At 36.4% G+C, this 27,483-nt stretch overlaps 1 protein-coding gene across 1 annotated transcript; it reads left to right on the top strand.

The window, feature by feature from the left end:
- Positions 1–9,191: 9,191 nt before the first annotated feature.
- On the top strand, positions 9,192–23,533 carry LOC150110469 (uncharacterized). The gene is made up of 3 exons (XM_090393988.1): positions 9,192–9,592; positions 22,358–22,708; positions 23,317–23,533. The coding sequence occupies exons 1-3, from the start codon at positions 9,417–9,419 to the stop codon at positions 23,492–23,494; spliced, it is 705 nt and encodes a 234-aa protein (XP_090250114.1). The 5' UTR covers positions 9,192–9,416; the 3' UTR covers positions 23,495–23,533.
- The last annotated feature ends 3,950 nt before the right edge of the window (positions 23,534–27,483 follow it).

Genomic DNA, 27,483 nt, shown 5'->3' with positions numbered 1-27,483 from the left:
AAAGCTTCCTTAATATCAACGCCACGAGTACTATCTTTTAATGCTATTAAATCTAATAATTCTTCTCGCGTCACTCCGTCCTCAAGAACAAAATGAATAAAAATTGCTAATTGTGGTTGGTCTGTAATGTCAATTGATTATTTTATATCTTTTAATGTATCTTTTTAAATTTTCTGACAAGGTAATATAAATATAACTACACTGACAAACAGCAATGTAGTTAATTGAAAAATAAAATTAAAAACAATAGAAAATTAAAAAAAAATTATAAATATTTTTTATTTGTTAGTTGAGCTGCAATAAAACTTAGGAAGAGCCACATGCGGCTCACGAGCCTCAGTTTGGCCACCGTGGTAATATGGGATATAATATACCATCCAAATATCATAACAATATGATAATGGATATGAAACATTTTTGCGCTTTTAGTAGTTGATCCGTAAGAGCGCCGATTACTATCCAAACGAGTAAATTGATCCTTTTTATATTGAATACAGGGATTTATTTATTATTTTTAATAAATTCCAACTGCACCATCTGATATTTGAACTTTTCTATTGATAACAAGAGGAAACGTTAGAAGCCATTAATTCATACAAATAGACTAAGAAATAGACTTTCCACCTAAAAAGGAAATGTACATGATAAAAGTGAAGTCATTACTTAAAGTTTAGCAATCAATGCATATTCACTGTACTATAAACTCAAACGTAAATACAGTTTCATCATCCTGTATGAGTCATGTCCTAATTAAAGATTCTATTGGAATTCGTGATATGTTGTAAGAAGCATGCGTAGTTTCACGAATAAGCGAAATCTCAGTTCAGTTATTAAAGACTTGCAACAGTTTCTTATTCGACGGTAAAGAATTGAGATTATCGGTCATCTCTTTCCTGATTACTGTTCAATTGGTTCATTTTTTCTGGATAGTGCATATTTTTCTGTTAGTATCTCAACATCGCGTAAAGAAATTTTTCATAATTCTTCCGATTATTAGATGTTAGTGGAATGTTTTTTTTTTTAGAGTAATGGTCTTTAGTGTTGTCGTTAGTTAAAATATTTAAATCAAAGAAAAATGACTTCTTACTGCTTCAAAAAGGTCACATTCACAGTAATCCATCTCTTAAGTGGTAAAAACGTTTTGTTTCAAGATCGTACAAAAAAAAAAAAAAAAGAAAGAAAAGAAATAAAGGGAAAAAAGGAAAAAAGTTTGTACGTGAAGATATTTCACGTACAAACTTGATGTGCTTACGCTTGGATAACGATTAAAAGAATAATATAATTTATTGGCAAGTATAATATACTTTGTAATCCAGCAGAAAAACTTTCCACGACCACGCAGATGTATATGTGTAAAACGTTTTTCCATTGTGTGTGTGTGTGTGTGTGTGTGTGTGTGTGTGTGTGTGTGTGTGTGTGTGTGTGTGTGTGTGTGTGTGTGTGTGTGCGCGCGCGCGCGCGAGCGCATGTAAGTGGAATGCTATATATATATATATAAGAATAACTGGTCAGAGTTAGCTGAACGGTGTATGCAACAGAAAAAAATCTTCATTATTGGGCAGAAATTCACAGAGGTCACTTAAACAATATTTTCAAACATATTCTACATCAGTTTCTCCAAAAGTAAAAACTGTTTGAGAGCAATGCAACCTGAAATCTAAAGAGCTTGCAAGACGATAAGGAGAAGAAGAAGAAGAAGAAGATTGATGCTATCTGACATTTTATGTACACATACCTGAATTAGAAATTTTTATTTTACGTATAGGCATGCGCCTGCCAATACCAATCCTCTTCAATTGCTAAATACAACAAGAAAAATCTGGTTGCACTGGCAGCATCACCTATTTTGAATACTTTTGTATTCACCAAAACATAATAATCACTGTAGTGATAGTCTTATTTGTGGAGTCACCGATTGAATTTTAGAGCGAGAATGTAACACTGTGCTTTTGATCTTGAAGTTAATAGTGATACGTCAGTACTAGACATGCCAAAATGAAATGAAAATATGCCAAGCGAAATGAAACATACCACTGTATTTTGCAGGGAAAGAACTATATTATTATTATTATTATTATTATTATCAACAAAATCAGCTAACACCTTTTTATTCCCATATAGGTAGTAGGCGAGGCCGTTTAGCCCTATCTAACTTTTGGAGACTGAGTTTGCAGTTCAATCTCCACTGGCAGCCAATCAGAGATAGCTGGCCCAAGGCTATCACTAATTAATCAGTAAGCAGTGAAGAAGGCGGCTAGCAAGTGCCGCCATCTCGTGGCCCCTAACCCTAACACAATATATTTAATGTCTGAAATAATGTGGGTTCTACGGTTGATTTTCTTGAGTTTACGGGACGAAGAACCCGAGTTTCCTGGTGAAAAAAACCGCTTTCCCGTACCAAAGATCGACTAACTCGGGAACCGGTCGAAAAAAGGCTTAGAAAAATTTCCTCTAGTCGACGACTAGATTTGAAACAAAGTCTTCCTTCATGCGGTCAAGCGCCATTGTGTGCAAACTCCACATCCACTGAGCTACACAGGCTCTTACACAAGGAAGCCATACTATTCTCATCTGTCAAATCTGTTCTTGAATTCAGTCACACTGCTTGCACACAAAACATCCAACGCAACCCATTCCAATCACACACAACTCTATGAGAGAAAACTCTATCGTAATCTCCTTCTTGTTTCAACTTCCATGGATGCCCTCGAGTCTTTTCCACATCTCCATAAAATGGCAAATTCCATCTACAGAAATTCTGTATAACCCTTTCAGAAGTTTGTGAGTCTCAATCATATCACTCTTCTTTCTCATGTTTGCTAGTGTCTGCAGTCTACAAATTCTCAATCTGTATTCCACACACATAATACATTCTTCATAATCTGAATTCCAAAATCCTGATATTATTTTTGACACTCCTTTGCACCACTGTATCAGAATCACCACGGAAACCAGACATGTGCACAATAGTCCAAGTGAGATCTTATTAAGGTCTTGTAAAGATGGAAAATGACTTCCTTATCGTTACATGTCAAGGTTTGTTTCAGCATTGTCATTATTCTCTGGGTTGGATTTACAATTTTTGCAATATGATCCTTTAACTTCAACTTCCTGTCTACTAAAACTCCAAGATCCCCAGGCTCATCAATTTCTTCAAGCATAATCCCACCAATATAATATAATACGACACTCGATATCTAATCACGTCAAAATGCACGACTTTACATTTATTAACATTCAAACGACAGTCATTTTCACATGTCCACAATTCCAACCTGTTCAAATCATTCTGCAAGTACTGCATATCACAGCATTTCTGATTGCCCTACCTATATTTGCATCATCATCATCATCATCAGCAGCAGCAGCAGCAAATAGCTGTATGTCGCCTGTCAAATCCTTCCCAATATCATTAATGTACAGATTGAATAACACTGGACCAAGGACTGATCCTTGTTGTTACACTACTAGTTTCTTTAAATCTTGCAGAAATCACATCCCCCGTATATCACTTGTTAATATCTGTCAGTGAGCCAACCTCTTAACCACGCTAATATTTTATAATCTAAACCCACGTTCTCCAATTTATGCAACAATATTCCATGCTCTATTCTGTCAAAAGTCTTAGCAAAATCCAAAAGTATCATGGTGTATCCATTCCCCTTGTCTAGTTCAATGGTGACATTAGTATAGAATGTAAGCGAGTTGCCAAAATATGGCATTCCCTTAGTAAACCCGTGCTGTTTTGCAAAGTAGAGATTCTCTTTCAAACTCATTTTTTAATGCGAGTCCTAACCAACTTTTACAAAATCTTCACCACCACTCCGAAGATCCTGATTAGTCGATAGTTGGATACATCGGTCTTTGCACCACCATTGTGCAATGGGATTGCCATACATTCTTTCCATTCCTGTGGAATTTTCTCTGTTCTGAGACTCGAATTATATAGCCTGGTCAAGGGAATGGCTAGTTCAACTGAACACTCTTTTAGCATCTGTGCTGTCAGTTCCTATTGCAGAATTCTTATTCAGTTTATGCAACAGTTCTAGTACTTCTTCCTCATCTACATGAGTTTCCTCGTATGGTGAAGAGGTAGCGATGAGTTCAATGTTGCATATACCAGGTTGATAGCTTTTAGCAAAATGGCTGCTGATTATGTTCAACTAATCAGCAGCCATTTTCACTTCTACATCAAGTCACCCGCATACCATCTGCATTCAGCAGAGTTATTCTTTCAAATGCATTCTGTCCTTTACTTGCAGCATAACGATAGAATTCTTTTGGGTTGTCGTTAACTTGCAGAGCCAGTTTCTTTTCATACTCTTACTTAGCTTTCCGTATAACACTAGTGACTCTTCTGGCCTGCTGCTTATAATTATCGTAACTGACATCATTCTCATGCACACTATATTCCTTCCACACCATCTCTTGCTTAATTAGATTATACATCTCTTTCACTTCTTTTCTATTTGTTCTTCGAACTTTAGGGACATATTATGATATCGAATTATTTAAGTATTTTTTTAAACACTTCTCACGCAGTATCAATATTCTTCCCATCCAATAACTGATATCATGGCACAGAGCCCAGCATACCCCCCTCAGGCGGTCATAATTTCCTGCTTTTTAGTTCAGCACGTAACCTTTTCTGAAGGGAACATTCATAAAATTAGCCACCTCCCAAGTGAGTATCTTCTTATCATTGTCACCAATCGGAGGCAGAATAGTTACGTCTTTAACTGACCCTCCCCGACACTATAATCAGATCTAACACTCTTTAACCTCGAGTTCCTTCTGTCACATGCTGCTTGAGGAAACTGTTTCGCAACAGCTCAATAAATTCAGTTTCATTCTTTTCATGCGATTTCATAGCTACTCAATCAATGTTCGGATAAATAAAGTCCTCCATTATAAGTACTATTTTTGCACCCATCGTATTTATTTGTTGATGCATTTCTTCGTCACTAGCAACTGATCCACCAGGTCTGTAACAACATCCCACTGCGTATTTAATTTTATTAGGCTCCATTTCACAACAGACTTCAAACTCACTGCGATATGAAAAATTGATGCTAGTACTGCAATCATAAGTCTCAACTGTAACTGGATTCAAGACATTTGATATCATTAGCAGCACCCCCCCTGCTCTCCTATCCCCTCTATCCTTCCTAAAAAACACTGTACTCTTTGCACTCGATAGCAGTTACTTCTAATAGCCAAGTCTCACTAATGCCTACAACATCAGGTCCCAATATATTAATCAAAGCAACAAAGTTTACCCCTTTGTTTCTGATACTCCTAGCATTCGTGTACAGACATAATAAATTACCTGCATGCTCTTTTGCATTCACTTATCTGTGGTCTGCATGACACAGTTCGACAACTTGCAGATCTCTGTTCTTATCTAGTTCCTTACTTATGCAGACATCGTTGCACCCGCTTGATAGGTCCGAACCAGACGAACACAGAATCGTTCTATCATCATAAACATTTCCATAATAACCATTCCCATCATTAACACAGGTACCTAACATTGTCGCTTTGATACACAGATTCTCACGATTTCTCCCTTCAGAATTCAGTTTCCCAGACTCTCTGTGTTAGGTCTTATATCAATTATTAATTTTTCAAGATTTCTGATGTCAGACACATTCAAGTGAAGGCCGTCCCTCTTATACAAATCCAATCTTTCCTCAAACTACCCCCCCCACACACACACACCAAAACTCTCACCTATTCTTTCTACACGGTCTACACATTATTATTATTATTATTATTCGTGACACCTACAAGGAGTCCGAAGACTCATCGCGGGAGGACACCTACAACTGTCTCAACCACTACACCGAACCTCTACTACGAATCATCTCCATCAACGCCATCTACCGCCCATCACCACTACCACAACTAGTATTTTTTGTCTGTAAATTGCGTGTGTTCTGAAGAGCCGATTTGTCTGTATGCGGGATGAAAAACCCGAGTTTCCGGGAGAAAAAACCCTGCTACCTCTGTATGAGATCGGCTAACTCACCTTCGATTGAAATCGTCCAGATAAAGATTCCTCCCGTCGCGACGAGAATCGAACTTAGGCCTATTCCAATCGAAGGGCGCACATCGAATCATTTGCCATCATAGCCCTTCTTCTTAATTCATTTTTTATCATATCGAGGTAATATACTTACAATTTTCAATTTCTTACTCTTCACTCTCGCCTCTTCCACCAACCCTTTCATGTCCTCTCTCATATTGAAATTATCACTAGGTAAGGCCAGTGACGGCCGGTGAAATTTCAAGTGGGGGTGCTGCATATACAAAAAAAAAAAAAAAAAAAAAAAAAAAAAAAAAAAAAAAACCTTTTTTTTTCTCCTAATCAGTAACGAATTTATTAAATAAATAAATTTACATATTAAAAATTGCTTTAATATTGCTTTAATTAAAAATCAATAGCAATGACAAGCGCAAAAGAATATCGGCGTTAGATCGCAGTGCATTTGTTTCGCGTAACGATAATTGAAAAAATATAATTCTTTTCATATTTTCAACAGCGACACTCATCATAATTCAGCCTTGTATCTATAATAAATATATAATTATATGTTATTTTAACAAAATAAAATAAGATTTACAAAAAATAGTTCACCACGAACACGCACCAATAATAAACGTTTCATCTCACAGAAATAACGCGCGGAAGCATACTAAAGATACACTGCCGTTTAATCTAAAGTGTTAATCGAACAATTCCAATTATTAACTATTCAGTCAATGTCAAAATATAAGCTATAACCTTTAACATGTTGTATTGCATTTATATAATGTTGTAAGGCATTGTTATTATTTATAAACACAAACAAAATTTAATTTTTTCATTTTTTCCTTGGGGGTGCTGCAGTGTCGCAGTGCTAATGTACGTGCCGCCACTGGTTATGTCATTAGTACTTACTACAGTTACCATTTCGTTTATTTATTTTTTTCTGTTTTTGAATTGCTCGCGTTATATTTATGATTTTTGCACCGGGAAAACTTGACGTTATAACCTGCTTACCAATGGCATGTTTGATGATAGTCACCATACCAAATGTCCGCGCGGTTAGCCTAGTGGCTTTGCGCTTCGCAACCATATGCCTGGGGGAAGGAGTGTCCTGGATTCGATTCCCGTCGCCGACTTGAGCTTAAAGATCTGCCATAGCCAAGCTAGCCGGTCTTGGGCGTGGACAGCAGGGTTCCCCCCCCCCCAATTTATCTGGGGGTTTTCGTCCCGCAAGCAGGCAAACCGGCCCCGTGAACACACACGGATCTATAGCCATAAATACTTAACCCCCCACATGAGGGGATCAACTCGACCCAATAGGGACGGGGGAGAAAAGGGAGGAAACTCCATATGAATAAATAAACCATACCAAATAACATCCTTCTTTTTATAATCAACTTCACATACCAGATTTTAGTTATTACGCACTAACTTACCTGATTCCGTGCTTTGTTTTTTATTTTGCTGCTGAACTTTTTTTTTTGTTTAAATCTCCCTGTGTTCCTGTAAACGTCGCTAGACTTTCTGTACTTCCTTCGCCGTCGGTCTAATAATCCGCTCTAGCCTAGCGATATCAGAGGTTAAATTATCTTTAATATCCTCTTATCTTCTTTAGTGGAGAAAAACCTTGTACTTCGCTGTTCTTGTTAGTGTTCTGTTTCTTCTGCGTTTTCGGCGCCATTTTACACCTATTAGTAATATTAAAATATTGTAATAAAACATGTTATAAAGACACTAAATACTCTAAAAACACGAAAATCTATTCTCATATATTATAAAACACAATTAAACAGATAAAAATCACCAAAATACACGAGCGCTAAGTTCCACCGACCACTCACAATGTAACCCCAATAACATCTATAACACAATATAACATCTTGCGAGGCAAGAGGTTTTAAAGATCTATAAATCGAATATTTACTGCTGTTCTTAATCACAGATCACCAATAAGAATGCGAGGATGCAGTAATCACAGATTATTCATTAAAACGCCCCTTCAGGCTACACGCTCTTTTTCTCTCTCTCTCTCTCTCTCTCTGTCTCTCTCTCGCTTGTGCAAAAAGAGTTAATATCTAGATGACGTTAATTCAATCCATCTTAATCATTTTTATTAGATTCCATCAATTTTTTTTTTTTTTTTTGGTACTTGTAATTATGACGATTTGCTTCTATATAAAGAACCTCTAAAATTCTCAAATTATGGCCTATTCAAGTGTTTTTACATACACAATGTTTACAGACATTATATCTGTTAAACACTTGAATTATTGCAAGTTTATAATGATGGACACTCGTTATAAATTGTTATAAAGAGTGACGTACATACCTTTCTTCATTCTCCTCCATAAAAACATCTTTTTACGTACGTCGAGAATTAATATTGGACCTGTTGACAAATCAATGCGTTTGCCAACAGGTCCAAAAGTTGACGCAGCACACGAAATGTTGCAACCTATAGCGTCAGTGGCTAATTTGAGCAAATATAAAATTATAGTTAGCATATAGAGGGCATTATCTTCAGTGGTTATAAGATTACAAAACAGATACAACTTATTTGTATCTAGACAACTTAGAACTCTAAGCTAACTAATACTGCTTAGAAATGTTTCAACATATGACAACATAAATTCTCAAATTTTTCCTTCTCTTTGTTGTTTTTGTTCAAGGGATGTAATCAAGGGAAGAATACAAAGTACTTGTTTTCTATCCCAACGTACAATTAGTCAGTTTAATTTATACATACAAGTAATCATTAATGTTGCCTTGAACCTCCCGAAAAGCGGATGGGGGTGGGAAAGGATATGAAAACAAATGAGCACACATTACTTAATCAAGCCCTCTGTTTTTCTCTTATACACACTTCTTTCTCTAACTCTGTTTACCTCAAATTTATTGTCAATGTGAGCGCTTCCGTGAAGCTTCTGGATCGGCTCCAAGAAGCTGCCCTTGTATTCGATTCATATCTTTTGCTTTTTATACGAAGGTAAATGCCATGTGTTTACGTTTAACTCCGTAAGAAAGGGATTTCCCTGTCAGCTTTAGCATCTCTAGTACCCACTAACGCGTACAAATGCTTTGTGGACTTTCCCAAGCCTGTAGGCGTTAATGAGAGGCAAGCTTCTCTTCAGATGAATCCGGCTATGACCTCTATCATGACATGACCAACAGCAACAGCGGGGGGAGGACGGGATATCCCTGTCTTCTTATTTGGTAGGGGGTGATCCATTAACACTCTAACACCGCCTCCAACCGTCCTTCTACGCTTCGTGACTGTCATTGCTAAATTCCTTAGAGAAACAGACAACGTGGGGCCTCCGCTATCATTCCGAATATAAATTTTCGCTGTGCAAAATCAAATTTGGTTTAAGTCTTAGACGACGTTATGTGGTCTGTTCTTTATCTCGCGTTAGTGACACTCTTTTATTCCGGTTTCTCTATCATTCTCCCTAGAGCTACAGCTGAAGGAAGAGGACATTTTTTAGCTTCATCTCGAAATCAGAGACCAGCATGTGCTTATCCCGGGATAACGTATTGTGAAGAAATTGATGACTATCCAGGGTAAGTGTTACTTGATTACTTTATTAGTGCTGCTGAGAAATGGTGTAGTTTTTGGTTGTGATAAAAATAAGCTTTCTAAGAAAATGAACAATAATATTATTTTATCCCAAAAGTGAAGTTGCTACTATAATCGTCGAGCATAATAATCATTTGCTAGTGTGATAAATATTTAACAAGTGTGATTTTTTTCACTATAATAGGAATATAATTACCAATAATGTAATGTAGTTAATTTGATATAGTTAATGATGTTATATAGTTTATGTATTGGATTAGCATCATTTGTTTTCTAAAATGTATTCTCATTCTCATACAGTTGTGATAGATTCGAGTAACAGTTACCGATTTTTTTTTTCTTTTTCTCCTTGTAATTTTCGAGGCACATATTTCAAACTGTCACTTGATATTCTCCTCGTCGTTGACCGAGTGGATCGCCGTTTTGTTATTAACGGGCCGTGAGTTAGAATTCTAATGTGGAATAGATATGTCATTCTTCCCGCTGGAGTAATAGTTTGCGATTGATTTGTATATAAACTTTTTCTATATAAATAAGTTCTTCATTTCAGTTCATATTTTGTAGGAATTTAGGGAGCTGTATTCGATTATTTTATGATCATCCCAGAGAAGAAAGATTGGATCTTAACGCACGTTAGTACTAGAATTATACGAACTAAATTACGTAATCCAGGATCAATCAATACTGTTCTACAGGCTAACCGTGGTTCGTTCTTCTACGGTCTTCGGGTAAGAATAGGAGACGTGCCAATGAGCAAGGTGGCTGGTTATTCAGATGATCTAGACGAGCTGCTCGGAAATAAATGTCCGAGAAAAGTCTTAAAACATTCCGACACTACATACATTGCTAATATCATTTCTCTATGAAACAGGGAATTTATAAATAAAATTGCGGATTTGCGATGATTTCTTCACTATTATCAGTCCTAGCTAATGTTTAAGATTCATTTCCAAATAGACCCCACATTTGGAAACGGTTCCTGAATAATGGACGGGCGAGGATGTGGCGGATGCCAGGTGAACGTCTCTTACCAGAGTGCATAACCAGAACTATGAAATTGAAATTCAGAGATGGCAGTGTGATGGTATGGCTCTGTTTTTCCTGGTTTGGCTTCGAACCTCTGTTTGTGGTGCCACGAACTTGAACTCCGAGAAGTAGATATCTGAACTTTTTGGACAGTGCAATGCTTCCTACTTTGTGGCATTTCTACGGAACTCACCATTATCTCTTTCAGCAAGGCATTGAATCTTATTGTAAGGCTGCTGCTGTAACTGCGTGGTTTGTGGACATGAACTTCACCACACTTGGCTGGTCTCCACAAAGAACTGCTCTCAACTCTATTAAACGTCTGTGGGATGAACTGGAGCGTCGGATGAGGTCAAGAGACGTTCACACTTGTGGAAAGTATGCCCCGTATGATTGCTTCACTCAACGCAACGAAAGGATGTACTACATCTTATTAAGGTGGGCACTATGATTGTTTGTTCCACACACTATGGTGTCTGTTAACGTCTTTCCAAGCGGTGTATTTGGCATATTGCAGGACTACTTCCTCCAGACTATCACCAGTATTGAGTCCAAAATTAGAAATATCTGTATCATCAAAGTCCGCTCTCTTTTACTACTGTCTGCCAAGCCTTAAACATAGAGCTATGGAATGTCAGAGTATGCACATGAAATCGATGATCACCGAGTATGATACCGTACCTACGACAAACCAAGAAATCAGTCGAGCGACGTAAGCCATAACATCAGAAATATAATTGCAATCCGATCAACGCCACTTCTTTTTCATGGATCTCCTTAATTATAGATGGAAGATTTAATGGAATAAATACCAGACGTTAGTTACAATGGAAAAAATCCCAAACACCATGTTGTTCCGTTTGACAGCATGAAAAAGACAAAAAAAAAAAAAAAAAAAAATCTTGAATCTACAGAAATGTTCCACTTAAAGAACATTTCTGTATTTCTATATATTCCACATTTCTCAGTTTCAAATTATCCACCATACATAAACATGCGTCACATAGTTACTTGGGGGAAACACATAGAAGTTAAAAGTGTGCACAAACCATTAACAAGCAATAGCAGTTACAAATCATCATACTTTTCTCTATACGTTTATAGTATTCTGTTTGATATTTTAAGGATACGTGTGACATAAAGATTGAATAATATAAGCACGTAAACACAAGAAAGATATTTAATTAGCCAAATATTTCGGTCTGAAAATTGCAGACCATCTTCAGTGGCACTACAAAAACAGTTTTAAAAAATATTAAAAAATCCCTTTATTACTTAATGTATAACATCACGCGACTTGTTCTATTTTTAAATGATCTCTTGTTAGTATTCCACCTTGTATTTTTTAAAACTGTTCTTGTAGTGCTACTGAAGATGGTCTGCAATTTTCACACCGAAATACTTGGCTAATTAAATATCTTTCTTGTGTTTACGTGCTTATATTATTCAGTATTCTGTTACCAACAGAAACTGGTTATTTTAAACTCTAGAACTAAAAAAAAATAGAGCATAGAACTCACATTATTTAGGATTTAGAATGGCAGCACTTGTTGTATTTCATTCCTAGGTTTTGAAAATTATCTGTAGCTTGGGACGAATACGGATGGAAACTGATGCTTACTAGTTCTAAAAAAAAAAAAAAAAATACATAGAATTGAAGAGTTCTGAGTACTCCCTTTGTGAAATAATTTAATCCCAACTATACGGAGATTCTTTTCAATTAACTTTTTTTTTTTCTGTCAGCTGTAGAATGCAGGTGACCAGGACCATTTCCTGTTATAAATCTTCACGTGTGATAACTTTGATCATACCAACATGGTACCAGTTTAGTAACTGGTTGAGATTCCAATATTAACCGAACGGAGCATTTTAGGTGATGAACTGGATGTCACATTCACTAACTGTATTAAAAGATAATCTGTGTAATGGACGCAGAGTACACAGACACGTACCAGAAAAATAAAGGAATGTATTTCATGTAGGTTTCCAAATGTATTCGATTCTTCTTCAATATTTTTCGAAACAGGATAAAAAAAGCAGACAAAAAAAACTTCGCAAACACTTTTCAATGCATATTAAGTAATCGATGGCCTCACCATTATCTCCGTAATGCATCCCTTCAGTGCACCTCATATTTTTTCAAACAAAGAACATCTCAAAATAATTTTAGAAACTACAATTCATTACTTCTGAATTGGCAAAATAATTAAACCAACTGTAACTATTTCATCTTTGAAGTGAGACTGCGTTTGGAGGTATTGCAAATTATATATGATGAAAGTAATTGCCGTATAGATATGAAAGACCGCTTGAAAGTGGGTGATTTTATTCCTTTGAATAGAATTTCAAAGAGATGCTGGAGTTTTTTTGTTTTTTTTTACCAGATTTCAATAGTCCCTTCTTGAAAATAATTCCAGAATCAAATAAAAAGAAGAAATCCTCTAGCGATGTTTATTCCCAAAGGGAGTAGTAGAGCAGTTTTAACACTAACTAACATTTGGAAGATCGGTGCAGCTGGTAGACGAGTGCTAACTGAGCATAAAACTAGATTTTAGTGGTAATAGGGAAGAGAGAGAGAGAGAGAGAGAGAGAGAGAGAGAGAGAGAGAGAGAGAGAGAGAGAGAGAGAGAGAGAGAGAGAGATTATGGCATTCTCGTGGGTCTGAACCATAACAGGGATATATTATTGTATGAAATAGTGGGAGGGAGTGCTATGTTCAACTTTCGCGGGATTAAAACATGAGTTTCCTAGAAAAAAAATTCCTACTTGCCTGTGCCAAAAATAGACCAACTCAGAACTCGGTTTAAAAAAAAAAAAAAGGCCTAGAACTATGAAATATTTTCTGTATTAACATGGCTCTGCCGACATCGAAAAGTGTTCAGCGAAAATTTTTTTTCTTAAGTGAGCAATTTGCGGACTACTTTACGCAACATTTCTTTGGGGATTTCCATACAGTTTGACATTTTGACGCAGTTCACTATCTGTCGCTGCAAAGATACCGAATATTGTGATAAAAAAAAAAAATCATCTAGCAAGTGGTCACGCGATCTTTTCTTAAGAATTGAATATCTAATGAACATCTTATACACGCGAGTGCTGCAGTCATTAGCAAATCATATTATACGATAACTTGCTTTTTATCCTTTTATTGATTAAAATTCTACAATATTCTTATGGAGATATGAACAAATTTCTGCTATAAATTTTCAGTTCTGGAATCTTGCCAACATAAATAATATTGTGGTGGTTTTTTGGCATGCTGCCAACTGCGCATGAACCCGGTTCAGTAAAGTTGTTAAGTTAACAATTCATTCACTCAGAAAGTCTGAAATCGCGAAATAAGCCTTTGAAATCATTGATAGCCTTGCATCCAGCTATTAGTGAAGGTTTAGGGTAGAAACCAGATAAAAGAACTATAATTCTAACTCGGATAAAAGAACTATAATTCTAACTCGATGTTCCAGAACATTGAATAAATGTTTAGAAAATAGGACTTTCGGTTCTTCTGTCCGTTATTATACTTTGAATTTCTTCCAACATGTGACAAGTTGTTTGTACCCTGAAGAATACTGATTTAAAAAATTCGAAATATCAACCAATTAATCAGTACCTCATCTGTTTTTTTTTTTTTTTTTGGCATTGTTCAATACCATGAAACCTAAAATGCATTTTTTTTTCATTATTTCATATTCATTAAGCATTTTAGAGATCAAATAAGACGTTTCCATTTCTTTAAGAAATTCTTATACAGTCAGTAAAGAGATAGTGCAAGATATTCTTCTCTCCCCCTCTTAATGCAAAAAAAAAAAAAAAAAAGGTCTACAGTTCGACTTTTGCACATTTTTATTATTTCATGATGAATGATGTTGTACAATAACTTTCAAGGAAAGAAGGTTTTAGAAAACTGTTCGAATTATCATACCGTCGCATTTCTTGTAAAAGGAATTTCAAAAAAAAAAAATTCCACTAATTATTTTTTATGGGGTGGATTTCTGTGAATTTTTTTCTTGGAATGAATTAATTTAAATTCTCAATTGCCTGTGATGGTTCATTCCCATCTCTCTCTCTCTCTCTCTCTCTCTCTCTCTCTCTCTCTCTCTCTCTCGCATGGTTTAATACTAAATTGTGTAAGTTTTTCTTATTTTTATTTTTAGTAATCAACATTGCTGCTTTTAAGAAGCATTAAAACAAACATTTCCGATAAAAATATTATACTCCGAGTACAAACCACAAGGAGCACTACCAGTTATATGCTTTCAAATACTTGTGCCATCTTCAAGTTTTTTTTAAAGATATCTTACGATATTTTATGGAAGTTTCTTCTAGTTATTGTGCACGCTTTTACTAAAATAATATTTTTCTTAAGCCTAATTTAAGAATATTTTCTTAAATTAGGCTTAAAAAATATTCCCAGGAATATATTCCCCCTCTATTCCTAGGAAAATGTATAATTATCCTATAATTCAACTTATTTATTCCCTTAAGATTTTGTAAATTTCAGTCAAATACCTTCGCATATCTCTGCATTGTGACCTATAATATCGAAGTCTTTCTTAAGAGTAGCTGCTCACTCCAGATATCCACTTGGTCTTCTTACTCTACTGTTGTTGGAATTACAGAAGGTGCAAACCCGTTTCTACTGAAAATGTTTCCATCTCTGTATGCGGTCAGTTAACTCACCTTTAGTTATAAGTTCTAATAATAGTCCTCCTCCTCCTCTTACGTATATTAGGACTAGTGGCCTGTTACATTCGTATTAGGCATGGCCTATTACGATACGAAACCGCGACCGCTTCGTCACTGACGGGAATCGAACCCGGGTCTTTCTTACCAAAGGATTTCGTCTATACCGACTGATATATTTTATTTTTTCAAAAGCATCTATGTACATTCGACTGAGCTGCGGAGGTTCGTTATGCAATATGACTGATCTAAATTTTAATAGTGCAGTCATCCACACACACACACACACACACACCTCATGACATCGATAATGTCACTAATTTTTTTTATTTTTTTAACCTATGTAATTTAAAAAAAAATGCTCATTCTAATGATTGTTCTAGAACAACTAGTTCGCTTAATTTCTGAATCGGTATTTCTGCGCGTGGGAGGGGGGGGGGATGAGTGTATCTTACCTATGAGTGGTTATAAAGCTACATATATTAGAACAGTAGCGTGGATAAGCTAAGTATTACATGATCCTGAAACCCTACTTTAGAGATCAAACATGAAATTTTTTCACACTTCAAGACTTTCAATAAGCATGGCAGTGGTCTCACAACTGGGCGATGAAATTCATCTACATGGAGATTCCGGAACATCCTTCAGTGTCATTCCAACTTATGACGTATTTCTTGAAAAACGGAAGTACTACCTACTTCCAACCAGACTTATGTGTATATAAGTCTAGTCTATTTTTTTTTTTTCTTCAATTTAAACTTGACTTTTTTTTTTTTTTTTTTTCAGCTAGTGATGATATTTAACTTTCAACACCTTTACATTCGAAATAAAATATTACAACTCTATTAGGTGAGTAAATTTGAATAATAATAATAATAATAATAATAATAATAATAAACGTGAATATATCTCATGATTTTTCAACAGTGAAAGTAGTGGGGGGGGTGATCGACTTTTTCCTCCATACGAAAGTGGGTAAAGCCCTATCACTATATGAAAGTGGGTAAAGAGGTTACGGGAACAAAAACGTGTTTTATTTGTAGATTAAGAAAATATAACAGTCTCTTGCGACGAGCCACCAAAGTTACTTGTTTTGATAAAATTCCATTCGAGTTTGTTCACTGCTGCGAAATATTATTAACATAGAATAACAATTTCAAACTATAAAGTTTGTCAGAGGAAGGCGGCTCTAGAAGATCACCAGAGGAAAAGAATTAGATTATATATATATATATTAAATTATGTTGCGCTACTTTAACCAAGGGGCGTAATTATAGTGGAAAGAGTAGGAGTGATTTCTTAACGACCTTAGCTGACTAGTCTAAATAGAAAATCCTGAGCAAATGCAATATATATATATATATTTTTTTTTTTTTTCATCTGAATATAATGACTCAACTTCATCCATCAAAAGGGCTCAGTAAATTTGTTGGAATATTTTTGAGATCTTTTTTATCCTCCTCTTCCCAAGGTTGCTTTAAGTCAATATGAGCCTTGCCAAGATATAATTTTGGTTTCCAATGTCTGCGAGGAGAATGAGAAGAAGATTAGACTCTTTATTTTTTTTTCTTAAAAAAGATTAATTAACGCGATAAAATTCTCCGAATATTAGAGATGAATATTCTAAAACAGTGTGTTCCTAACAAATGGACTAAAAGATCTGATGGCCGGTTTCCATTGCCAATACGAGGAATCTTCATGAGGACAGGAGATGAAAAGCGAAGTACCCAGTTTAGTGTGGAGATGATATACCCAGTTGCACAATATTACACTCCTTTCATTTTTTTTTTTAAATGTGAATCCTGCCCAAGACTGGCTATAAGCCTATAAACCACGACTGGCTGTAAACCCGTATGTTAGTAGGATAGATAATTCGATCCCCCCCCCTACTAGAGACCAAATATAGTGCTTTTTTTTTTTTCTTCACAAGCCACCTTGGGCCTCTTATAAGCAGGGCGGTAGTCTCAAACTTCTTCTTCTTCTTCTTCTTAAGCTTCAAGCACCTTAGCTGCAAGCACCACAGTTCTCAATTTTCATATCCTTAGCCGACTCCTTCCAGTTTCTCAGCTTCAATTCTTTTATGTCCATTTCAATGTTATCCATCCATCTTCTGCTGGGTCTTCCTCTAGGACGTCTTCCATTTGGGTGATGTAAAAAGGTTCTCCTCACTAGCCTGTTATCCTCCATTCTTCCCAGGTGTCCTAACCATCTGATGCAACTAGCTCTGATTTCGTTTATTATTAGTGGCTTCTTATAAAGATCATAGTGTTTATTTGTTCACCTTCTCCATTCATCTGTCATAGGATCTTTGATCGGGCCAAATAATTTTCTTAAGATTTTGTTTTCGAAGCGTTGTAATTGATCTTCATCAGCTTTTGTTATATTCCATGTCTCTGCGTATAATACGACTGGTCTAATTAGCATTCTGTAGATATTTATTTTAGATTCGTATGACAGATTTCTAGATGAGAGTGGTGGTACTGAAGTGAAAAATATGATTTATTACCTGCTTGGATTCTCATCTTTATTTCTATTTGGATCTTATTATCTTTAGTTATTATAAAGCCTAGATATTTAAATTGTATTGAGTTTTTCAATATCATGTCAGCAAACTGAATAGTTAATGGTTTATTGAGATCATTATATATAGATACTTTTAAATATTCTGTTTTATTTTGGTTAATATTAAGACCTGTTTTTTCTGAAGAGGTTTTAAAGTTTATCAAAGTTTCAGTTATATCATCTGCACTTTCTCCTATAATCAATATCATCTGCATACTCCAGGAATGATTCAGAGCATGATACAGTAATTTTAGTTGTTTCTTGTATAACGTTTTCCAAAGCTATGCTGAATTATATAGGCCATATCGCATTTCCTTGGTTTAAACCTGTGAATATGTTGAATGACCCTGGCAATACAAGTATGTAGTTAGCAAGGACTCTACATTGATTTTCCTGTACACACATTTTAACCAGTCTGATTAAGTTTTCTGGTATTCCAAATTCCTTTAAGATTTTCCATAGACTTTCTCTATGTATACTATTGTATGCTTTTTAGAAGTCATTGAAAGTATTGTGACTTTTTTTCTGTATTCCCAATTTTTCTCAAGAATTTGTCTTAAGTTAAAAAGATGATCAAAGGCTGAACGACTTCTTCTGAATCCTGCCTGATATTCTCCGAGAATCTCTTCTGCATATGGAATAATTCTTTTTAGAATAATATCAGACACGATTTTGTAACTACTATTTAAAAGGAAATGCCTCTGTAGTTTTCACATTTTCTTTCATCGCCTTTTTTGAGACTAGGTAATGAAATTGTCTACCGGCTAAAGACTTTTACAAACATTCATGTGCAACTATCGGATTCGAACCTACAACTTGTTGGTTGGCGAGAGGATACGCTATCCACTCCAGCTAAATAGAGGTTACATTTCCAGTCTGACATAACCATGGTTGAATTCTGCAATTCATCATTTGTTTGGGAAAGCGATCTGAAATGTACCAAATTGCAGTAAATAGGCAAATAAGGAGGATCATTGAGGTTTCATCATCATCATTTTTATTATTATTATCATCATTATTATTAATTTGTTGACCTTGGATGTCTTAAGTAAATATTTGAACGTCATGGTAGCAAATTAATTCCCTTTCTATCTAATCACTGAAAATCTGCAATAACTCATAGCACAGCAATTATCAGTGTTTATATCCAGACATTCAGTTTCTGGACAGTGTCCGATACATTTCACTTGTCGATTAACATTCTTTTACTTTAGTATGCGATATCCGTATTTAAATTCCCGTTCCCGCCAGTTTGATATTCATTCCGTGCAAATTCTCATTAATGGTCACAGAGTGTTTATTTATTTATTTTTTATGTGACTCACATCCACAAAAGGTGGCAAACACATAGTATATTGGTATCGTATGTGGGATAGCGATTTTTTCCCTATTATTTTTAAATTAATTTTTCATGTTTGTGCTTATTTCTCACATTATCCGGAAATCCACACTTTAGAGACCAAAATGCTACTTTTTTTCAATCTATTTCAGACCTCCAGTAAGCTGGGTGGTGGTGGGACATGAAATTCATCTTTCATCTAAAGACAACTGCAAGATCCTATCACGTGATTTGGAAAGTGGATAAGATAACCACTCAGCCAATTGGCCCTCAGTATTTCTCACCTGCTCCAAATGGAACAAACCTAGAGATAGACCTCGCTGTATTCTTCGGATTATTATTATTATTATTATTATTATTATTATTATTATTATTATTATTATTATTATTATTATTATTATTATTATTATTATTATTATTATTATTATTATTATTTTCAAAGAGCATCATAAATGGAATGGCAACGTATTTCTTGTAAATATAACATTAATATTCAGTCTGTATCTTTCCCATTGTTGAGTGAAGGTCGCAGCTGTTTCCGATAGCAAGCCCAAGACTCTCAGTGATTCGAAGGCATCCGGATGGACAACATGGCAGAGACATCTCATGATCCTTAACCCAAGCTTATCCGAAACAGTTTGGCAGTTTTACGGCCTTTTCTTAAGTTGGGGAATTAAAAACCCGGAAGGGAAAGAATTTCACTTGTCCTTGCCAAAGATTGACTAACTCGGGAACCGGCTGAAAAAAAAAAGGCCTAAAAAAAGTTCTGCTAGTCACCGCTAGAGGAACGTTTTCTAGCAACGACTACATTCATATCATTTAAAATACAAGGAGAAATTAAGTGAAGTGTATAAGTCCAAGATTCTTCAATTCTGCGACTAGAATCGAACTTAGAATCACCTTTCTTTCTGCGGCCTGACGCTGTGGGCACATGCACGTCACTTCCACATGCATAAGCACTTAAGTAGCTTTTGGTCTAATAAAAATTTATTAGTCTCTCTCTCTCTCTCTCTCTCTCTCTCTCTCTCTCTCTCTCTCTCTCTTTCTCTAGTGGTAGGCAAATTATCGATACAAAACCTCAGCGCTGCCTACCATGAACACTTAGAACCACACTTGGTTCACTCACTTGGACTATTGTGCGCAGGTCTGGGCTCCTGGTCTCCGTTGTGATTCTGATATATTGGAGAGAGAGATTACAAAGGAGAGTGTTAAAATGATATCAGGATTGTGGAATGTTGATTATGAAGACGGATTGAGAATTTGTAGACTGCAGACACTAGCAAACAGGAGAAAGAGGGGTGATATGATTGAGACTTACAAACTGCTGAAAGGGTCATACAGGATTTCAAGTGATGGAATTTTTCTTATGGAGGGTGGAGAAAGAACGAGAGGGCATCTTTGGAAGCTGAGAATGAAGGCCGCCAAGAAGGGTGTGAGGGCTAGATTTTTCTCTCAGAGGGTGGTGCGTGATTGGAATGGATTTTCATTGAATGTTGTGAGTGCAAGCAGTGGGATGAATTCAAGAATAAGTATGATAGCTGGTGTGTGTAATATGTGGTCATTTTAACCTCGATGAGTCTCTGACTCCCTGGAGATATCTCTTAATAATAATAATAATAATAATAATAATAATAATAATAATAATAATAATAATAATAATAATAATAATAATAATAACTTATTTTATTATTCTATAATCACTTTTTATTTATGTACATCTTTAAAATATGAAGGTAAAACAAAAGAAGTATTCAAAACAAACACCAAAACATTTCAATGATTTTTGTAATGAATTTCTTCGCTTCACAACAGTCAATCTAGTTAAAGATGTTAAAATAAGCTACGAATGACATTCATTGCACATAATTATTCAAAACTTTAACTGTATCTTACTGCTAGGATGTCATTTTATCGTCCTCTCCTTCTCTATATCTGGACGAGGAGAAAATAAGCTTATACGTTACTCGCCTCCGTAACACAGTCCACTGACAAGATAAAGGCATTTTGGTAGAAAAAGATCCGAACTCGAATTCTGTCTAGAACCCGAAAAAACTTTCTAAGAGCTTTTCAACCAAAGGTGAGTTAAATGATTTCATGCAAAGGCAATCTAAGATGCTGATGTATGAATTTAGAGGCCTTAAATGTAAACCTGAGGGTAATTACTCTTTCCCATTGATTGTTAAGTAAGCAAACCAATACACTATATTTCTCTAACTAAACTTGAATAACATTTTTGGACGCATTGTTTATCTTATAATCCAGTTAAACATAACTGAATAAAAAAAATTGCCAGCTTGTCAAATAAGAGATAAGTTAAACATTCCATTAATACAAATAGCTAGTAAAATAAAACAATAGACCATTATTTAATATGGATGAATACTTGACAAATGGGTTACTGCAGACCATCCGCTACTCTCGAACAATTATCTCCAGATTTTTGAACGAACTTATTTTTAAAATAAAGAAATTAAAACACCATAATATTTACATAAAAATGGTTGCTAGCAGTTAATGTCAAGCCTGCTAGCGGACTATAAGCTTGGAGCTTTGTAAGTAGAGAATCGAATCTAAACCATGCTTCCCCATAAGATTACTTGAACGAGTTCGCACGAGAAGTCGAAAAATTGGTGTCTGATGGAAAATCCAATTTCTAGATAAATCCACACTAAGGAAGTTTATTAAATGTTCAGTCCCTAGAATAACTTCGCAGATATGTAGACAACGAACATTGTAAAACGATAGGTTCAGCAGCGTTGGACGTTGACACACAAAAGATTAATTGCAAAATAAATACAAATCTGAGGTAAGGCGAGACTTGCATATCTAATAAACTGTGCTAACCCAGTCAGCTTACCCTTCCCCCTTTAACATAGAGGTAAACGGAGTTGGATCCTAATAAATTACCCATCATGCATCATTCTTTCCAGCGTTGCAACTGTATGAGAAAAAAAAAAGAAAGCAAATTGGTTTTCTTTTAACAGTAATGAGAGATAAAAATTAATTAATTAACATTTAAATTGCACTTTTAATTTAAAAAAAAAAAAACAGGCTTCAGGTAGAGGTAAATAGTAGTGAATGAGCAGAAATTGATTGAACTACACGTTAGACTTACTGTATGTGCTCTGGTTTTCTACAGGAGTTTGATTCTGAAGAGGATTTTAGGATCAACCTCGCCTAGCTTCAATACCTCCTCTTTATTCTTCGATGAACGGGAAGGTTTACAGGAACCCCCTGAACTTCTCCTTTCTTCCAAGTTTGTCCGTTCTTCATTGAAACGATCCTCTAGAGAAATTGGCGGAAAATTATCATCGTTTACACCTTCGTACTTTCCCCGTGTAGTGACTGAATTGGTCGAAGGATGCGAAACCAAGAAAACAATCATATATCCTAAAGTAGCCATGACTACAGGAAAGCAGTGGAAATACATAGTTGGAGAAAATGCAACAAATCCTCTTAGTCCAATCAAGCTACAAGTGGAACTGTGCAAGTAAGATATCTAGTTTAATACTAACTTTTGATTGTTCAAACAGAGACTTTTTGATTACAATTCTGATTTGAATCTTAATACTGAAATATGTTACGAAACTTACTTTACAGGACTGTTGTGATCTATTAATGAATGATAGTGACAATCGAATTAATATTTGATGAATTCAATTGCATAAAATTTTATGCAATTGAATTGAATTAAAAATCCTGCTACCTCCGTACGAGACCGATACGCATCTCCAGTTGAAAATCCTTGATAAAATTTCAAACAGGATTCAAACTGAGGTCTTTCTCACCACATGGCATCGTCGATATCGATTAAGCTATTGAGCTTTAGAACAATAAATTTTCTTCTGCCGATTTTTTTTAAATTTTTTATATATTGCATATAACGTTTCAGCACCAAACACATCACTCCTTTGGTAACTAGTATAATATACTGGTTACGGATTTTAACAGACTGAACAATAAAGCTATCATTATGCTAAAAACTGATTTAATAAAATGCTAAAATTGTTACTAAAACTGATTTGCCTGATTAATTTATTAGATTCGTATGCAATATCCATTCCTATAGTTCTAATGCATTTGTATTTATTTCCACAGCAATTTTCACGAACCGTGTTCAGTTGATGTCACAATTTCGAATAGTACTTGTGTCCAAATGTACGGAGAGAAATTATTACTATCGCTTGATGCAAAAGGACGAATAAATTACGACCGCTTCTTCTTTCCTTCTGGCTGTACATGCAGCAGAGAAATCAGTGCTTATTCTATTGTATAAAAAGAAAACTGTCTAATAAAGATTTTATTCGTCTCTTCATATGTCTGCTTATTTTTAATAAAATCTTATTACTCAAACCAGCTTAGGGTTGTTGAAAAATCATAAAATAAGTTCTGATGTGGGAAAGAAGAGCGATAAGTCATATAGCACTTAACAAGAATTTACATAGTATGGCGAAAAAAAAAAAAAAAACTACAATGATATGTTATGGAGTGAACGGGTGTCAAAGTTCAGTACCGTTTTTTTTTTAATTTTTTTTTTTTTTACCTAGTTAGATAGGGTAAACGACCCCGTCTACTCCCTATACAGGAACAACATAGGCGTTAGCTTATTTATTTATTTATTTTTTTGTTTACTGTATTTATGTTTTTCTCCATATTTTCTCCTAAAATAAGCAAACTAAACTAAGCACATATTAATGATCAGTTGCTTGCATAAGAGTAGTTAGCTTCACTACAAGTTATCCTAAATATCCCATAATGCACAACCCATATCCCAGGATACTGCTTTATAGAATGGGAAGAATTACCTGCCCGCAACAACTTCCCCTGATGTTACAAGTTTTCCGTTACAAGTAGATAGAAATATACGAGTGGCTTGTCATAAAGATACCTACACTCAATCGTATGTTTGAATTAGGTAAAATACTAATTAAACAAATAATACAATTTCCTGTCAGTTATAATATATTATCCAATCCATTGACCACAATTATCTGACTTTTGACTTCTATGGCGAGATAGACGTCAATCCCTTGGACTACTATCCCTTCATCGTTAGATTTGGATTATTTATAGAGAGAAATTTTTGAGCACCTGGCTCGCCCGAGTTAGGGCTGTGTAGAATCGTTTGAGCCGATGGTCAGAACTGTTTTCGGGCGTTTGTGTCTCCATCTGTCGTTTTCATCGTAGTTTGATGATTCTCGAATGAGTTGGTTGGGATGGAGTGATGCCGGAGCGAAGTACTTGGCAGCAGTCTGGATGAGAAACGTAGGTATGTCAGGCATGTTTCCGTCTTGGTGGAGGAGAGTGTTCCTAACAAACCACGGGACGTCGAAAATCATTCGGAGGCGTTTATTTTGAAGTACCTGTAGTCTTTTGACGTTGTTGTGGCTCCACGCCGGCAATCCATACGTTAGTGTGGGTCTGTTGATTGCTTTGTATATTCTTAGTTTGTTTTCTGTGCTGACTTTGCTTCGGTTGAGAAGAGGGTAGAGTTCGGCTATTGCTGAGTTGGCTTTGTTGCAGGCATGCGAGATGTGAGAGTTGAAGCTGAGTCGGTTGTCTAGTTTGATTCCTAGGTATTTTACTTCTTTTTGCCATGGGATATCAGTGTTGAACATGGTAACTGCTCCGTGGTGTGTTGCTTTCCTTCTTGTAAAGAGTATGGCCGTGCTCTTGTCAGCGTTGACGTTGACATCTATCCTCCATTTTTGAAACCGTTTTTCGAGATTTGTTGTTGCGATTTGTAATCGTTGTGTGGCTAGGTGTGGTCTGAGTGATCTGGTCAGTATCTCCATGTCATCTGCATAGAAAGCCATGGTGGTTAATGCTAAGATGTAGATGTTAAAGGGTAGCGGCGATAGGAGGGAGTCTTGCTGGACACCTACTGTGATGCTGCTCGCGGAGGATCTGAGGCTATGACTTGAAAATAATTTCGATCTTTCAGATAAGATTCTATGAATTTGGTGAGGTTTAGTGGGTATTTCGCAGTTATAAGTTTGTGGGTGAGGCCTTTATGCCACACTTTATCGAAGGCTTTTGCCACGTCCAGGAAGATTGCACCCGTGTGTTGTTTCCGGTTGAATCCAGTGGTAATGAATTCTATTAGTCTGTGGACCTGTTGAGTTGTGCTATGGCCTGTGCGAAATCCAAATTGTTCTTTCGTGATTAGGTAGATCTTGTCCGTTTCGTCTTGTAAGCGGTTTAGTATTACTTTTTCGGCGATTTTTCCCAGACCTGATAGGAGGCTGTTAGGTCTGTAATTCTGGGGGAATTGAGGTGCTTTCCCTGGTTTATGGATGAGGATTATGTCTGCCTGTTTCCAGCGAGTGGGGGAGTAGTTGAGTCTTAACATCGCATTGATGATAGCCACTAGATGCATAACTGTCTTATGAAGGAGTGCGTTTATGATTTTGTTTAAAATTTCATCAGGACCTGAGGCCTTTCTGTTGTTGTGGTTTTTGATGATTTGGTATACTTCCTCTGGTGTAGCATAGCTTATGTTTTCTCGGCTGCTGGGTTGATCGAGTACAGAGCGGACATGCCTATGGATTTTTTCAATGAAGCGCAAGTCCGCATGCGTGTCGTTTGGACTGAATTGCAGCTCCAGGGCATCAGCGAAGGCTTCTGCTTTCTCATCGTCTCGGTAGACTATGCCCTTTTCTCCATGGATTGATTGTATATTGGGGCGGTCGCTGCGAAGGGCTTTAGTCATTTTTCATAGCGAGTTGTCTTCGGTGTTTAAGGAGTTTAGCTTCGTCACCCACAGTTGGTTTTTGTGATCTTTGATGGTATATCAGACTAGGTTTGTTGCCTTCTTTAACTCTTGTCTATCCTGGGGGGGATAGTGTTGTATGGTATCGGCGTCTGACCTTGTTCTTGCTGCGGATAAGCTTTAGAATCTTTTCTGGAAGTAGGTTAGCTTGAACAGGAGCGATAATGGTGGAGGCTGCTGCTAGGACAGCTTGGATTGTGCTTTCCAGCTTACTGATCTCTGTGTCTACTTCTTTGGATGAGGAGATGGTTGGGACGGGGCCTGTGAGGTTGCAGAGAGTGGAGTTGAACTTTTTGAAATTTGTGCAGGACTGCCTGGGGATGATTTCTGTTTCCCCGCCTAGGCTTAGTAGTACCGGGTTGTGATCGGAACTAAGATCATTGACAACCTGTAACTGAAATTGGTGTGAGGTGTTCCTGAAGATGGCTATATCCAGCACATCAGGTCTACCCAGCGGTCCGTAGTGTGTTGGTTCGGTGTGGACCTGTTATGATGATGTCTCTTGTCATAGCGAATTTGTGTAGGCTCTTCCCATTGTTGTTGGAGTTTCTACTGTTCCATGCGGGATGTTTTGCATTTAGGTCTCCCGCCATTATTGTTACTTCATTTGTGTCGAGGAGCTGGGAGAGATCCGAGGCTAGGAGTGCCTGGAGGGTTGTAGACTGAATATAGCTTTAGGTTACCTGCATTGTTGGTGTGTATCTCATTTCCAGTTTCTTCCAGGTTTGTAGTCATTGTCTTCTTGATCTCATTGTATCTTATATCTTTTTTGACAAAGATAGGTGCCACCTCTTCTGCCGTTAAGTTTGTCATTTCTAAGTAGTGTGTAATACCTTAATTTGGGGATGTCACAGGGCCGAAGGTACGTCTCGTTGATTACGAGGATGTCTATTCTATATCGTACAGTAAATTCTTGTAGTTCCAGGAGATTATTGCTTAGGCCATTGGCATTCCACAATGCGATCTGTATGAAGTTATTTGAAGTGGACGTATTAGTCATTGCTTATCATTGAGAATATCACTTGAGTGTTTTTTAGGAACTTGTTTGTATCGATTTGATTAGGGTTGGTCTTGCTGAAAGCCATCAGTATCTCCCCTAGGGTGGCCGCTAGGATAGCAGCTGAGTTTTGATTGTTGGGAGTAAGTTCTGTTGGTTTGATCTTTGAGGTAACTGCGGCAGCATATGGGCTAAGTGATGTTGTTCGCTGATGGATTCCTCCTTCCAGGGGTGCTGAACGTTTTTGAGGTGGTGAAGTGCCTGCTTTTCTCTTTCTTGTCAGGTTATCTGGGTGGAGAGTGCAGCCTTTATAGTTCGCGAGGTGTAGTCTACCACAGTTTGCTCATGTGGCTGGAGTTGTATGTGGATTGGAGCATGTGTGAGAAGGGTGACTGTCCCCTCATTTCACACACGCTCTGCAAAGTTTCTGAGCATGCCCGTATTTATGGCAATGGTGGCATTGTCCTGTAGTTGCTTTCCGCCTGAGTGGTTCAGT

This window comes from Typopeltis vanoorti, chromosome 1 (genome assembly GCF_054136105.1).
Source record: "Typopeltis vanoorti isolate ZY-2024b chromosome 1, IOZ_Tvanoo_1.0, whole genome shotgun sequence".
Taxonomy (NCBI): domain Eukaryota; kingdom Metazoa; phylum Arthropoda; class Arachnida; order Uropygi; family Thelyphonidae; genus Typopeltis; species Typopeltis vanoorti.
This window is presented reverse-complemented; position numbering and strand designations above follow the sequence as displayed.